This window comes from Temnothorax nylanderi, unplaced genomic scaffold (genome assembly GCF_030848795.1).
Source record: "Temnothorax nylanderi isolate EJ_2023f unplaced genomic scaffold, tnyl_v1.0 TNYL_tig0630_pilon, whole genome shotgun sequence".
NCBI classification, from domain to species: Eukaryota; Metazoa; Arthropoda; class Insecta; order Hymenoptera; family Formicidae; genus Temnothorax; species Temnothorax nylanderi.
The window spans coordinates 16,240-32,858 of NW_027249692.1; the positions used below are offsets into that span (position 1 = coordinate 16,240).

At 39.7% G+C, this 16,619-nt stretch overlaps 2 protein-coding genes across 2 annotated transcripts in view; both read left to right on the forward strand.

Annotated features, from left to right (window-relative positions):
• On the forward strand, window positions 1-11,312 carry LOC139784453 (uncharacterized). Its single transcript, XM_071723637.1, has 5 exons — window positions 1-136; window positions 4,697-4,813; window positions 5,313-5,554; window positions 5,679-5,838; window positions 10,885-11,312. The coding sequence occupies exons 3-5, from the start codon at window positions 5,348-5,350 to the stop codon at window positions 10,989-10,991; spliced, it is 474 nt and encodes a 157-aa protein (XP_071579738.1). The 5' UTR covers window positions 1-136; window positions 4,697-4,813; window positions 5,313-5,347; the 3' UTR covers window positions 10,992-11,312.
• The window catches only part of LOC139784451 (uncharacterized), an 18,389-nt gene continuing 12,912 nt past the window's right edge, over window positions 11,143-16,619 (forward strand). Inside the window, exon 1 of the mRNA XM_071723636.1 lies at window positions 11,143-11,274. Coding sequence (XP_071579737.1) covers window positions 11,170-11,274 — 105 coding nt within the window. The 5' untranslated portion in view covers window positions 11,143-11,169. The remainder of the gene's footprint in view (window positions 11,275-16,619) is intronic.

Genomic DNA, 16,619 nt, shown 5'->3' on the forward strand with positions numbered 1-16,619 from the left:
ATCTCAAATAATCGAGAAGCTAAAAGGGAGAGAAAATTATCAGGACTGGAAGTTTGCCATGCAAGCGTGGTTGGAATACGACGACCTGTGGGGGTGCATAATCGGAACGGAACAGGACATAGCCGATCCCAGAAAGGTAACAAAAGCGAAAACAAGAATTATTCTGTCGTTAGAGCCCGTAAATTACGTACATGTCGAAGATTGCACAACCGCGAAAGAAGTTTGGGAAAAGCTTCAAGCAGTATTCGAGGATTCGGGATTGACGCGTAAGGTGAATCTATTGCGTACTCTCGTATCCACGCAACTTGAGAGATGCAAAAATGTCGAGGAATACGTAAATATAATCATCAAGACGGCGCACAAGTTGAACGGCATTGGTTTAAGAGTACCGGATGACTGGGTCGGCACGTTACTTCTCGCTGGACTGCCGGAGGAATACCGCCCAATGATAATGGGGCTTGAAAACTCTGGAACGGCAATAACGGCGGATTTTATTAAAACAAAACTGTTGCAGGAGGTCAAGAGCGTGAAAGGTGTCAAGAATACGGGCAGCAACGCAGCACTCTACACGAAGGGAGCTAAAGCTAAACCGAAGAAGGTACAATGTTTTCGGTGCAAAGGTTATGGTCACTTCGCAAGCAAATGTAAGGCAAGTCTGCCGGAACAACCCGCTACAGGCGAGAGCAGCGAAAAGAAATCGACCACTAACCAAAGCAATTCAGCACAAGGTAAGAAGGCTTACTGGGCATTTTTAGCTTCAAAAGTTCAGAATGGCGAAACTTGGTACGTCGATTCATGCGCGTCGACTCACTTAACGGCGAAAGATGAAATGAATAATCAAAGAAAGAGCTCGGAAAAAATAACAATGGCGAATAACCAACAGTTAATGGCGGAGTCGGTCGGCGACGTAAACTTGAAAGTTCAGACACATAGCGGAGTGCAAAACATTATAGCACGCGACGCTTTATATGTACCGAATAGTATGGTAAATCTATTGTCGGTCAGCCAAATGATAAGAAAAGGTCTCTCAGTGCATTTCACGCCACAGGGCAACGAGATTTGCGATGAAGAAGGGAACAACCTTGGAACCATGTCGCTGGAAGGTGGAATTTACAAGCTTGACGTAACAGCGGAGAGGAACTTCTACGCAGGAAAGTCAACCGCAGAACTCTGGCATCGCAGACTTGGCCATCTGAACTATCGGAGCGTCATGGAGCTGAGCAAGAGGTCAACGACAGGAATCAGTGTGGGAAAATTCGAAGAAAAGCCATGTATATCGTGCATCAAAGGAAAGATCACGAGAAAAACGTTTCCGAAGGACGGGAAACGTGCCAATGAAATGCTCGAGCTTATACATTCCGACCTGTGTGGACCTATGGAGGAGGCTTCAATCGGTGGTTCGAGATACTTTATGACACTGACTGATGATTTCTCTCGTAAAGTCTTTGTGTATTTTTTAGAAAGAAAGAGCCAAGTCAGGGATACGATCGAGGAGTTCAAGAGCTTCGTGGAAAAGCAAACCGGAAAGGTAATAAAGTCCATCCGAACAGACAATGGCCGAGAATATGTCAATCGAGACTTGGAGAATTTTTTTCGCAAAGCTGGAATCAGGCACCAACAAACCGTACCCTATAGCCCGGAACAGAACGGTTTGGCAGAAAGGATGAACCGTACCATCGTCGAAAGGGCTAAGAGCATGTTGTTCGACGCAGAACTACCCAAAAGGTATTGGGCGGAAGCGGTGGCGACGGCGGCTTATTTGATCAATAGATCACCAGCTAATGGAATCGACGGAAGGACTCCAGAAGAGGTGTGGACCGGGCGAAGTCCGGATTTGCAGCATTTAAGAGTATTCGGGTGCAAGGCAATGGCACAGATACCTAAGGAGCGACGGCGAAAATGGGACCCCAAGGCAGACGAGCTGATATTCGTAGGCTATGACGACAATGTAAAGGGTTATAGCTTGATAGATCCACGTACGGAATGCGTGGTAAAACGCAGAGATGTTGTATTCTTGGAGGAAGCTCGCTCAGAGGAAGCACAGGAACCTGACGAAACAAAAGGAGTAATCGATATCACATTCAATGAAGAGAACGAGAATATCGAAGACGAAACCATAGAAATATCGGACGAGAGCGATTCAACTGATTCAGAAGACACTGTGAGGAAAGCATCGGAATCTGAATACGCAACGGACTGCGGTGGAGATGAGTCAACGAGCGACGAAGATTTGGCACATGATCAAGTTCCGCAAGTAGCGAATGATGCGGTGTCGGAAGGACCAAGAAGATCCGCACGAGTTCGAAAGCCGGTCAACATGGACGACTATGTAACCTACTTGGCAACTGGAGGAGACGAAGACCCCCAAACAGTTGAAGACGCGTTACGCGGAGAAAATCGTGATCTATGGAAAAGGACCATGCAGGAGGAGAGGAAATCACTTGAAAAAAACGAAACATGGACGCTAGTGGATTTACCTCCAGATAGAAAAGCACTCGACACAAAATGGGTGTTCAAAACGAAGCGTGACTCATCAGGAAAAATCGAAAGATACAAAGCGCGTCTCGTCGTGCGCGGATGCAATCAAGTAGAAGGAATAGACTATCAGGAAACCTATTCACCAGTCATAAGGCACAATTCCGTGAAGTTTTTATGTGCTCTGGCAGTAAAGCACGGATTAAAGATGCACCAAATGGACGTCACATCTGCTTATTTACATGGAGATCTAGACGAGGAAATCTATGTAAAACCTCCTAAAGAAATAATATATGAAGGTGGAAAAGTGTGGCGGTTACAAAAAGCCATGTATGGCCTTAAACAAAGCGGAAGGGCCTGGAATAAAGAATTAGTCGACGCACTCGAAGCAATGGGATTAAGACGATCTCTGGCAGATCCTTGTATATATTATCTTATAATTAAAAATTCTATATTAATTTTAGGTATCTACGTCGATGATATGTTCATTCTCGCTAGTGATGACGCAACGATGAATGAGATCAAAGCCAAGCTGTCACAAAAATTTCGGATGACGGATCTTGGCGAGGCACGTCACTTCTTGGGCATCCGGATTTCAAGGAACGAGACAACTGGGGAACTGTGTCTTGATCAAGAAACATATCTCCGCGGTGTACTAGAGAGATACGGGATGGCCGACTGCAAACCAGCATCATCACCGTGCGATCCAAACCAAAAACTCACGAAAGGGCTGATGCCAATGGACAAAGCAGAAGCTGAGGAGATGGAAAAGGTTCCGTACAGAGAGGCAATAGGTAGCCTACTCTACGCGAGTCAAGGAACCAGACCAGACATCGCCTACGCCGTGAACCTCGTCAGTCGTTTCTGTCAGGAACCAAGGAGGATTCATTGGACCGCCGTGAAGAGGATTTTGCGATATATAAAGGGAACACTCACGGTAAAACTGGTCTACAGCAAGAACGGAAACCGAAGAATTGAGGGCTACAGCGATTCAGACTGGGCAAACGATGAGAGTGACAGACACTCTGTCACAGGAAACATATTCAAATTCCAAGGAGGGCCTATATCGTGGCAAAGTAAGAAGCAGAGGACAGCAGCACTATCTACGACAGAGGCGGAGTATATGGCCTTGTCAGCAACCAGTCAAGAAGCTTTGTGGTTACGAGAATTAGCCATGGAGCTGGACAGTGACGCTGTATCATCGGGAATAACCATTTACTGCGACAACAAAGGGGCTGTGGACCTCACTAAAAATGCTGGGTATCGACCTAGAACAAAACACATCGATACCAGGCACCACTTCATACGGGAATGCATCGAGGAAGGAACCATACGCGTAAAATATATCCCAACGGAAGAAATGACAGCGGACTCCCTAACCAAAGGATTGTTCGGGCCGAAGCAGCTTGAATGCAGAAAACAGATGGGATTGAAAGACTGATTTTTTTTTAAATAACATTTGTTTATGTGGGGGTGTTAAGAAAGTAAACTCATATTATTTTAATAGCATAATGTACATGCACACTCTCGCACACTCTCGTTATGGATCGATCTATCGATTGCATACTCTATGTCAATTCTCGATTCTTGTATACACACTATATTAAATATATCGTTCATTCGCCATTAGTACACGAAGCACATTGCATTGTGGTCTGATTTTATCCCTGCTAAAATCCTGCACCATCAGTGATTGCTTGTGACACAAATAGTGTTTTTGTTCTACATACAATTCTTACTATTTTTCAATGAACCAAATTATTTATAAAGATACATGTATTGTATTGTACATACGAGTTATTGTGCATACGTAGTAATTATTTAAGAACATATGTACTATAATTATTTATTTATTAAATTAGATTAATAGTTTTGAATTCTATCTGTATTAGTGTATATATACTCTTAAATTATATTAGTGTATATGCAAAATAACTATAATATAATAACACATGCATTTACGCCTATAACTTGGTTTGTTGAACAATTGTGTTGAAAAAATGTGAAATAATTACCTGAGAAATAAAAGTGGGCTATATTATTTATTTAAAGTTTAAACAATAATATATTACAAAAAGGAATATGTTACAATCCTTAAAAACTTAAAACCTTTTAAAAAATGGTAAGATTTTAGGGATAAAATAAAACAGTAGCGAACAATTAATGAATTAAAAAAACACATTCAAATAGTCGTTTAGTCCTTAATCGTTTTTTCTTCCAGAAAGTACCAGTACTTTTATAAAAACAAAGAAAAGAAAAATAAGCGATGAAGCTACTAATGCCAGTGACAGATTACGAAATACTGAAAAATTTCGAAAGAACTTATCAAAATCTAATGGTAAATTGTTTTTCGTAATATAGAATTATTAATCACAACTTTTTACAAAATGTAAAAACTTATAACGTATTTTTTTGTACATTTTGTAGATAATAACGAAAATTTAAATAGCAACGAAGATTTGAATGATCAACCATTTATGACAGAATGAAAATGTTGTCCAGTACATTTGAAAAACAATTGTGGTATGTATATGTTACTCGCAATCGCTGAATTTTCCCATTGGCCGAATTTTTTAACCAACGCGATGCGAGTAAGCTTAAATGTCCACAACGCGTTCTGGGTATTTATTTCGATCTGCACTGGGCGTTGGAAAACACCCACAACGCGTTGGTTAAAAAATTCGGGCAATGAGCAAATTCGACGATTGCGAGTAACATATATATTTAATATACAGTTTATTTTCGATAAACTTATTATCAATCTTATTATAAAATAATGAATTTATCATCGAAATTTTTATCAATTGATTGATAAATATATTAAACTATTTTTCCAGAAAATTACTTTAAAGAAATAATTCGTCAACAAAACATGCTAAAAGCAAATATGTGGCAGTATACAGATTCTCTGCAAAAATTAACTACATCTATTAATCGTCTTCTTACGAATGATAAGGAGAATCAAGTGCAGGACCAAGCAACTTCATTTTTCACACTTTTTGATTTTCCTTTACAAAATGAAGAAAATCTAATCCGCGTCGATGAACATCTTAATGACGAAACAAATTTTAACGTTGCGGTAATTTTTTATAATGTCTGTTATTCTCAAATATATGTTACATTTTTATTGCAATGTTACAACATGTACTTTATTAAATAATGAAATTTCAGTTAATATATTATTTTTATTTTGAATTTTACAGATGAATGAACTTTCAAAAATAGGTGGAAGCTCTGTATATAATTTTACACAAAGGGCTTTGCAGATGTTAATCACAAATGACCTTGCAGCAACCTATAGCTGGCTAGGAAGGCGGACCAAGAAAACGTTTAACAAATTAAAATTAGCGGATTTGATAATTGGTAAATAGCTTTTTAGATTATCTTTTACTTAACGCTTTTTTTAAAACCATTCTTTCTTCGAAAATTATTATCAAATCACTTGTAATTGATTTTTTTTATCAGTCAATTTGGTTTTTAATATCAGGCTCCTTATTGTTATGTAACTTATTTAATATTTTTTATTTAACTTATTTAATAATTAAATTTGAATTAATTATAATTAATTATCAAAAAAGCAAAAATTATACCGAGGAATGATCAAAACGTTGATATAATTATATATAAAATAAAGAATTGAGGAATAAGATAGATAGATAGATAGAATGTATACTTTATTCACCTCAAGGGGTCTCAAAGGGCGTTTTAAAGGGACGTACCAAACCCTGTACAACTTCATTTTATACATTTTATACATTTAATCCATTTAATGAAATCTTACAGCAAAAAGAAATTTTGCTGTAAGGGGCGTTTTAAAGGGACGTACCAAACCCTGTACAACTTCATTTTATACATTTTATACATTTAATCCATTTAATGAAATCTTACAGCAAAAAGAAATTTATATTGTTTGTTGCAAATATCTCTCTAATACTATTGCCACACTATGCGGCTCGCGGGTGGCTTAGGTAGAAAATATCGTGCACTGTGCGGGCCCAGCTATTTCCTCTTTCTTCTCCTCGTCCTTCGCTCGGGGCTCTTTTGTCCTTCCTCTACTTGCTCTAGCTCTCATCTTCTCCAGTTCATTCCTAACCATATATCCTGGCGTCCTCCAATTTAAACCTAGTATCCATTTGAGGTGTCTTTCATGAATATCTTCTACCTCCCTCCTTTCCTTCCATCACCGTCTATATCAGGGTATCATATAATCAGATCCTTCTTTTCTAGTCCTTTTTCCACATCCTTTTCCCTATCCCCCACACTTCCCTCATTACTCTTGCTGCTTTCCTTCTTCTCTCTCTAATGTGCGCCTTCTGTCCTCCGTTCTCCTTAAACGTATACCCCAGGTATTTGAACTCTTTGACCTCCTCTAATTTCTTTCCCTTCCATCTCTAGTAATACTTCTTCTTCCTTCCTCCTCCCTTTCTAAACCTCATTATCTTTGTCTTCTCTATACTCAGTGTTAAGCCTTTCCTATCTAAATATCCCTCTAGTCTGCTTATCATTGATCTCATGTCCTGTTCCTCCTCCGCCAATAATGCTATATCATCCGCATACATTAGTGTGTAAATCTTCTCTCCTTTTAGTCTCACGCCTCCCCATCCGCCCTTCTTCATGTAATCCTCTATGTCTGCAATTAATATATTAAATAGTATCGGACTTAGCGGGCATCCTTGTCTCAAGCCCTTCGCCGTCCAGAATGTTCCTCCGCTCTCTCCTCCCCTTCCCACTCTGCTTTTTGTTTCTCTCAGAACCTCCTCTACCCTGTCTATCAGTCCTTGTCTCACTCCTCTCTCTCTCTCTCTCTCATCGCCTTGATTAATACTTCCTTGTCCACTGAGTCAAATGCCGCCTTTAAATCCACAAATTGTACTGTCATCTTTCCTTTCTCTTTTCCTAGTTGTCTATTTACCAAGTAGTTCAGTGCGAATATTTGATCCATCGTCCTCATTTCTTTTCTAAATCCAGCTTGATTATCGGGAATTAAGTTCTTCGATTCTACCTCCTTCCTTATCCTTTCAGCTAGTACCGCCGTGTAGATTTTGTACATCGAAGACATAATAGTTATTCCTCTATAGTCCTTCACCTCTCGTCCTTCTCCTTTCTTTACTATTGGAATTATCTCACCTTCCTTCCATTGTTCCGGCCAGCCTTCTCCCCTCCAGACCCGTTTGCATATTTCCCATATCCATTTCACCATTTCTTCTCCTCCGAATTTCCATGCCTCGTTCGGTATCCCGTCCTTGCCTATTGCTTTCCCTGTTTTCAGTTTCTCTATTACTTTTCTTACCTCTTCTAGTTCTATCTCTTCCTCCTCCTGCCTGCCTGCTCCCTTCACCACCCTGTTCGCCACTCCCCCCATTAGTTCCATGAAATATTCCTTCCAATCTTCTAGCTTTATCTCTTCGTTTATTCTCTTCCTTCTCTTCCTTACTCTACCTATCAATTCCCATACCTTTCCTTCCGTTCTCGCTTCTCCTATCTCCCTAATCATTTTTTCTTTCTCTTCCTTCTTCTTTCTTTCGCACGTTTTCCTATACTCCTTCCTTCCTTCTCTATATCTTTCCACCTCTCCTTTTCCTTTTCTCCATTTCCTTAGTTCTCTCCTCACTTCTCTCTTTCTCTCCCTGCATTCCTCGTCCCACCATCCTCTTCCGTTCTTGGTAGCCCTTCTCCCGTTCTCTTTTTCATTCTCCTCTATTACTCTTCTTATCTTCGACATTCCTTCCTCTATCTCCTCTTGCAGATCTCTTTTTCCTCCTATCGTACCTAGCCTCTCCCTAAATTGCGTTCTTCCCTCTTCGCTCCATATCCCTCTTTTTCTTATTCCTTCTGCTTCTCTCCTTCTTTGTTTTCCCTTTGGGTTGCCTCTTATCCAGAGTATTAATGGGTGGTGGTCTGAGTCTACCCTTTCTCCTACTTCCAGTCTTTCCACTCTCTCTCTCTAACCTCCTCTTCTCCTATAACATAGTCTATAACTGTCTCACCTTTCCCTCCTGTGTACGTATATTCTCCCTCCTCGTCGCCCTTCATACCTCCGTTTAATATCATCCATCCTTTTTCCTCGATAAATTCCAGTAGCTTCCTGCCCTCCTTATTTACCTTCTTGTCTTTAGATCTTCTCTTTCTTTCTTCCCCTCTTCCCTCGACTTCTTCTTCCCATCCTCCTTCCTCTCCCGTTCCCGCGTTAAAGTCGCCTCCTGTTATGGTCCTTACTCCTTTTTCCCCCTCCTCCGTCCACTCCTTCAAACCTTCTAACTTCCTGTCTATATCATTGTTTACATATATTCCTATTATTCTCCAAATTTTCTCTCCTATTCTTATCTTACCTTCGATTTTTCCTTCTTCCTCTTCTACCCCTCTTACCTCCTTTACCTCTTCTAAGCTTTTCCTTATTCCTAATAACATGCCTCCGCACGCTCTACCTTTCCTGTTCTTCCTGGTCGCTATCTGTACTCTCCATCTATATCCTCTTGGTAACTTCTCTTTCATTTTCTCCCATCCTTTCTCATCCATCCATGTCTCCATCATTACAACCACCTCCCATTCTTTTATCCCTTCCCAAAAGTCCTTATCCTTGTTTGTTATACCTGCTACATTCCAGAAGGCCACTTTCCATGTCTCCTCCCTCCTCCTGTCATCTCTTTCCTCTCCCTCTTTATATCCCTCAGCCTCCCTTCTATCGCTTCCTCCCACGACTTCCTCTTCCTCCTCATTTATACTTTCTTCGTCCTTTCTGACCTCTTTGGTAGTGTTCGGCCTTTTTTCTATTTTCTTGTTCCCTTTCTGTCCCCCTTTCTGTGTTTCCTCTCTCCCTCTCCCATTCTCCATTCTCTCCACCTCTTTGTCCTCCTTCCTTTCTTTATGTTCCGCGAAAGTCATTCCTCTCTTCTAGTTTTCTTTTACTTTCATTCCATTTCCATTCTTTACTATCTACCCATATTTTTTGGTAACCGACCGTAATTCTCTTTCCTGTCTCTCTCATCTCCCCTGCTATCTTTCTTATCTCTTTCTGTATTTGTCTTTCTTCTTTGGTGAGATCGTCATCTAGAAAGCATTCATATTTCCTTCCTAGCTCCTTCCTTTTCATCATTATATCCCTTTTGCTTTCCCAGTTTTTGCATCTCAACATCCTCATTTTCATGTCTCCATATCCTATTTCTTGTACTTTTTCGATGACTCCTTTCGTTTTATTTATCTCTTCTATCAGCTTCTCGATTTTTTTTTCTCTCCTTATCATCTCCTATTTTCTGTTCTTTCACAATTATGTTATTTCTCCTCCTTCTTCTTTCCGCCATCTCTAAATTTCTTTCTATCTCCTTCATTTTCCCTATTAAATCCCATCCCTCCTGCTTTTCTGTGCCGATCACATCTATCTTCTCCACCTTCTCTTCCAGTTTTTTCATTCTTTCTTCCAACGCCTTTCTTTGCTTCTCCCATATCTCCTCGCTCTTCTTAAATTCCTCCTTCAGTCCCTTAATCTCGTTTTTTATTTCCTCTTTATCTTTTTTCCTTTCTTCCTCTTGTTTCTCCATTTTCCTTATTATTTCCTTTAGCAGCTCATCTGTCGCCATGTTTTCTTTTCTCTCTTCTTCTTTTTTAATTTTGGCTGGCGGTGATCTGTTGACCCTCCTTGTATCGTTAAATTTTTCCAGAATCTCTTTCTCCGCCCTAGCCGCCTCTTCCTCTAATTCTCCTCTTTTCCTCTTCTGAATGAGGTCCTTAACTGATCCTAGACTGTCCGTTCTTCCTCTCAGTTTGGTTAGCTCCTCCGCCTTCGTTGGCCTTCCTCTTGCTTTCTTTCCACGATCGCCTTCTCTTTTCTTTCCTTCACCTCCTATCTGTTCACTCTCTATTGTTCTTTCCTTCTCTATCTCCATCCGCCACTTTACCGTTACCTATCCCTTTTCTCGCTATCTATTCTATGTCTGAAATTACTTGTCGTAGTTTTCCCCTCTATATCACAAGTATCCTATGCTCGTTTTGCGTTACCGTATTCTGTTCTATCACCACTCTATATAACTTTTCATCTATGCCGTAACCGTCACTTCTCCTCAGTTATTTTCCTTACCTTTTCACCTCCTTATCGACTCCTCCCCTTCTCAACTCCTTCACCTCAGCTGTCACGCACCTCCACCCTCCTCGCTCCGCTGCTTTCGTCCTCTCTAACTCTCTCCTAACCACACTTTCGCTACTATTTTGTCTCTGCCACACGCACACCTGTCACCATCAACGCTCCGAAACCCGTAACATCGAATTGAGGAATAAATATAACATAAAAAATATAACAAAAAATATAAAATAAATAATATAATAAATAAATATAAAAAAATAAATGTCTGTAACAATGTGTATTTTATTTCAAATAAATATTCTAACTATTTTTTATTATGTGTTTATATATTACAGGTTCTGTCAAAAGAAGCATTCCAAATTGTACCAACAAAGAGTGCGAAGAAGCTATTCAAAAATGGATACGACGAGCAAAGGAACGTAGCAATAATAAAAAAAAATAAATTATAGAAAATCGACGACGGAAAGTAGGGGAGACCGGGGCTAAACCGCCAACGGGGTTGAACCGCCAAATCAAATATCTCGGAACCTGTATATTGTGCAAACTCGCTATTAACATTGTAAACGCTGCTTATGGTACCCATGTGACCAACGGAGTTTCGGCAGGTTACCTGCCGTGTTATGATTTTTACGAGGGCAAACGTGTTTTTGGAAGGTGAAAGTGAAATTTTCTGCGCGTGGAAATATTGTAATATCTGCAATAATGTTTGCTCTCCAAATCTCGAGGTACGTGATTATAAAGAGTAATGCATGCTGAACACGAATCCAGTGTAGTTTTTTCATTATCGTTGATGTCTAATATTTCGTGGGCGATCAAACCTGAAACTTATGTTTGGGGCTTATCCGCCAGTAAGCACCCGGGGCTGGTCCGCCAGTCTCGTCACTGTGGCGCGCCGGGCGCACGACTTTAGCTCACGGCGATTTCAGGTTAGGTTTCCCTCGAGCGTGATTCTGTCTTCCCTTGCACGTGCGTCAGTTTGTGTAGGAGGGAAATGGTACGCACGTATCGTCGCAAAACGGGTGTTTTGGCCGACCAAAAAGATGGCGGACCGTTGTTTTCGAGATCGCTCACGCTCACGGCACGTCGGCGAGGTACGGCGAGGCACGGCACGGCTCTGAGATCCCGCGATTTCCGCGCGAGAGTTGACATGCCGCGCGCGCTGTAGATCGTCCCGACTTCCGGCCGCGGTAAATCGTCGTTGTTGGTCGTTGTGTCAGTGACAGTCGCGCGTGCGACCGCATCGTCCAGCGTTCGCCGCATCGTCTCGGCGTCATTGTCGCCGCCGTTGTAGTGGTGGTGGTGTCGGTGGTGGTCATCGTCGTCGTCGTCGTCGTCGTCGTCGTCGTCGTCGTCGTCGTGGTGGTCATCGTCGTCGTCGTCGTCGTGGTGGTCGTGGCCGTTGTCGTCGTGGTGGTCGTGGCCGTTGTCGTTGTGGTGGTCGTGGCCGTCGTCGTCGTGGTGGTCGTGGCCGTCGTCGTCGTGGTGGTCATGGCCGTCATCGTCGTCGTCGTCGGCGCGTCGAGGAATCGGCGCGAGGACGCCGTCGAGTCGGTAAAATGGTCGCGCTCCACCGCGAGCTTTTCTAACCCCCCTGTCGCTATTTATCGCTCCTCCGCGAGAAACGCGTCTTGGTTAGGTTGCTCGAGGGTCCGCGCTGATCCTATGGCACCGGAACGCCGTCACGCGTATTCCCCGTGGTTGCCCGCGTTGACAATGTGACGTGCCGTTGGGGAGTTTACGATTTGGTTAACCTCTGTATTCACGTGCTTAAATTGTTTTATGGAATAGGTAAAACAATTATTTTTTAATAATGTTTTGCATAAAAATTTTAAATAAATTTTTATATTTTTCTCTTAAAAAACAATTATTAAAATGTATCCTATCATTTTTCAGGATTAGATGTACGTATATGTATTGAAAATGCAGTGTGGCGGATTAGCCCCGGGGGGGTGGCGGTTCAACCCCGGCATTTTTGATATTTCAATTTTTCCACCGTTGTCGTTTTTGCTCTATACCGGTTAAACAAAGCAACATAGATAAAAATTTCCTATATAAATTTTGTAGCTAAAGGTTCACTCTTTACAGTGGTATACCACATTTAACTAAAATTATTTATTTTCTTGTTAAAAATCGGCACCGAAAAAAAACTGGCGGTTTAGCCCCGGTCTCCCCTACTAGACGCCTGTCCGACTTGCATAAAATAATAGGTGAAGTCGATTCGTTTATTAACCGCAACATACCAAAGAAACTCGCAAGCTACGAGCGTGAGATAGAAACTTATACCAGAATTCGCTAATGGAACTTATGAACAAGAAGGAGACGTCTAAAAACGTTAATAAATTTTATTTTATTTTTAGTTTATATAGTTTATATAAATATATATAATTCTATATAATTCTATATATTCTATATATATATACAATACTTTGGTAAAATAATATATATATATATATATATATATATATATATATAATGTATAAAATAATATATTGTGTTATACTTTTAAAGTAAAAATGATATATATATGAATTAAAGTAAAAATGATATATATATATATATATATATATATATTTGTGTGTGTGTACACACACGCACACAGTAAATAAAAAATAAAAATATTTTAGTTCCACAAAATTGTTGTTATTAACGATTAATTACCTAATTAATTATGAATTATGCATGTATATAATAAGCCGAAATATGTCCAGTAAAGGTTTGAATTTTGTCCATTTAAGATCCATAATTCGTCCATTCATGTCCAATAATGGACGTCTTATGGATGTCCAGTGGAGTTGCAAACGGACTTACAGTGGACGCCCCGTGTATGTCCGCTGTATTCGGTATGGACGTCCGTGGACGTACACAACGTCCGGTATGGACGTCCGTTGTACGTACATAGGACGTATTTGTGTTTATTGGGTATATATATATAGATATGCTCGGGGGGGGGGGGGGGGATAAAACAGTCCCCGGATTCGCGAAAGTTCTATAAGTTAGGTTCGAAGGACCAGAGGGGTAGTCCCCTCGCGATGTTCTATCGAGAAAACGAATGAAGCAAAACAATGAAAGTGCAAGCGACTCACCGTTTCGCTGCCCGTCGCCCTCCTGGGGTGGTGCTCTTTCCGTGGATCTTGGTCTTCCGGTGGCTGGCGAGTCCTCGTGGCGTGCAATGAGCGTGCAAGCAGGTAGCGGGAGGAGCAATGCAGGCAGGCAAGGGTTGAGGCAGGCAAGCAGGCAATTGATAGCACTCTTCGACGATCTCCGAATGAGATCCGGCTTTACTGAGCGACACCCGAATGGTGATGCTAACACGACGACTTCCAATAGGCAGAGTGAGTGTGTGTTGACTCGACTGTGTCCAAGAGCGAAGTGAGTGTGTGTTGACTCGACTTCGTCCAAATGAGAAGTGTGATGCTTCGGCACTCTCCGGCTCGCGCACCTGCGAAGTACGGCGCGAGCGAGTACCAAGTGTTCCCAATAACTGAGGGTGCCACCCGCGGGCAGGCAGCACGAGTCGGGTGAGTCGCGCGAATATTGACAAAAATAGTGATCGCGATCCGCCAACGTTCCGCGCGAGTCGACAAACACGAAGTCGAAGTTACCGACAATAACTTCTTAACAAATACACGCTATTAATACGAACAATCAATTTATCAACTACTATGTACACGTGATCCCTTAGGAAAATTTACTTAAAGTTTTTTAAAGTTACTTAAAGTATTTTAAAGTATTATAAAGTATACTAGCCGTAATAATAGTATACTAGAATAGTATAATAGTAGACTAATAGTATACTGACAGCCGAGCGTAAAGTTTTCTTTAAGTTATTAACCTCAATAAAAACTTTATAAGCAAGTCGCAAATATACTTTAAATTTACTTTTAACAAACGTAATACTTATAAATATACTTTAACTTTACTTTTTATAAAGGTAATACTTAAAGCTGATTTTAACTTATGCGTGTTGTTTCAACAGTATACTTAAAAAGATAAGTTCCCTTTTTCACCACACTTGCACCACACGAGACATTAAGAAATATTATATCATATATCCAATTCAAAATTTTATTACTCTTTTTAAACTGAATTTGTTTCTTAAGATGATTTTTGGAAAATTATATATTTGCGCTGGTTATGACATATGTAGACTATATATAACACTTACATCAAATTAAGAAGTAGTCTACCACGTAAGGCAGTTAGCTCACGATCCAGAGGTCCCGAGTTCGAATCCCACCAAGGTAAGTGTGTTTTTCAAATACGAGAAAATATTTATAATCATAGACTGCATCTTAAGAAACAAATTTAGTTATAAAATAGTAATAAAATTTCGAAATAAATAATTTTTTTTTATTCCGGGTGAATATCGGAAATCAGTGTCCTCTAGTATTAAGAGGACTGCAATCTTAAGTCTAGTGTCTCATGGTTAGAGGATATTCCTCTAGATTTTAAAATATCTTCTTGAGACCGTATTTCAGAGGAAAATCCTCTAAAATCAAGCGGGAGCCACTAAATGACAGAATATTTTTTTTTGGGTGATTAATAGTAATTGCATGAGTTAACTTAAAGTAACCTTTAAAGTATATTATAGAAATACTTAAAGTTTGGTTCGAAATCACTTCTAGTTTATCAATAGTTTATCAATAGTAATTTCTTTGGTAAACTTTCTAGTTTATTTTAAGTTTTTTTAAGTAAATTTTCCTAAGGGCGAGCGCCAAACAATATATATATATTATAATAATAATAATGGCCTTTATTAACAAAATTGTTATATACATTTAATAAAATATAATTCATTCATGTGCATTCTATTCAGTTTTTAGTTTTAGTCGTCTTGTCTTTTTAAACTTCATCCTAAATTTCAACCCTACTCTAAATTTACAGTAATTTTTACATATGGATTATTCCTAATCTAAAGGTCGGCTTCTTCTTCGTTGTTGTTCTTTTCTTCTTTTTCTTTTGCTTTCCTTTTCCATGTTATTTCTGACATTCTTGCTAGAGCTTTTTTTCCAGTTATTTGTCGTATCCAGGTTTGTTCTTTCTCTCCGGTTATTTTACATTCTTCGAATACATGTTTCAAGGTTTCCTCTTTTTCCATGCACAGTCTACATTTTCTGCTTTCTTCTTCCATCCAGTATCTACCAGCTCTTGTTTCCGTGCCTAATCTAAATCTTGCTTTCAGCTCCAATTCATTTCTTCTATTATTTTGATTGATCAGATATTCCGGTGTTTCTGTCGCTCGTGGTGCTATACTCTTATATTCTTCCGCAAACCTTGAATTCCTTAATTTTTCTTCATTTTCCTGCCTTTCAATACACTTGCCTATTTCTTCTGCTTGTTCTGCCACGTTTTCTTCTTTTAGTTTATGTTTGAAGTAATACTCTATGGACCATCCTCTTCTTTCTAGAAATTCTTTTCGTGCTTTTTTCCATCTTTCTCTGCCGTTCCTCCTTCTGTTTGCTTCTACATTCATTATAAACTTGTTTTTCACTTTTATGCATTCTTTGAGTATTTCATTTCCTTGACTTTTTAATATCTTTTCTTCATATTTTATTGCTCTTTTACCTGCTTTGCTTGCAATCTTTTCCCTTTTTGTTTCTAGATATAACATATGGTTTGGGGTTGTTCTATTTAATTTCAATGTCCATTTTATGTATTTTTCTTGTATGCTCTCAATTTCTTTGTATTCTTTCCATCCCCATATTTCTACTCCATACATCATTGCACTCTCCACCAGTACATCAAACAGATACATCCTTTTTTTCCAATTTTCTTTGAAGCTCCTTTCGGCTATTCCCCATACTGTTCCTAGTGTTGCTTTTGCTTTTTTCGTTAGGTTTTTTATATGAGCTTCGTTTTCATTGCTTTTTTGTAGAGTGTATCCTAGATAGTTAAATTCTTTTACTTCTTCTATCTCCTTACCATTCCATGTTATTTTTATTTTCTTTTTTCTTCCTCCAGGTTTTTTTGCTCTCATATACTTCGATTTTTCTACATTTAGTTCTAAGCCTCTCTGCTCTATATATTTCTTGAATTTTTTCATCATCTCTTTCATTCCGACTTCGTTGTT

Excerpts from the sequence above, each read along its gene's own strand:
- LOC139784453 (XM_071723637.1), top strand. The coding sequence starts at position 5,348 with ATGCTAAAAGCAAATATGTGGCAGTATACAGATTCTCTGCAAAAATTA. Across the intron at positions 5,555-5,678 it reads AAACAAATTTTAACGTTGCG|ATGAATGAACTTTCAAAAAT; the intron begins GTAATTTTTTAT and ends TGAATTTTACAG. Across the intron at positions 5,839-10,884 it reads ATTAGCGGATTTGATAATTG|GTTCTGTCAAAAGAAGCATT; the intron begins GTAAATAGCTTT and ends TATATATTACAG.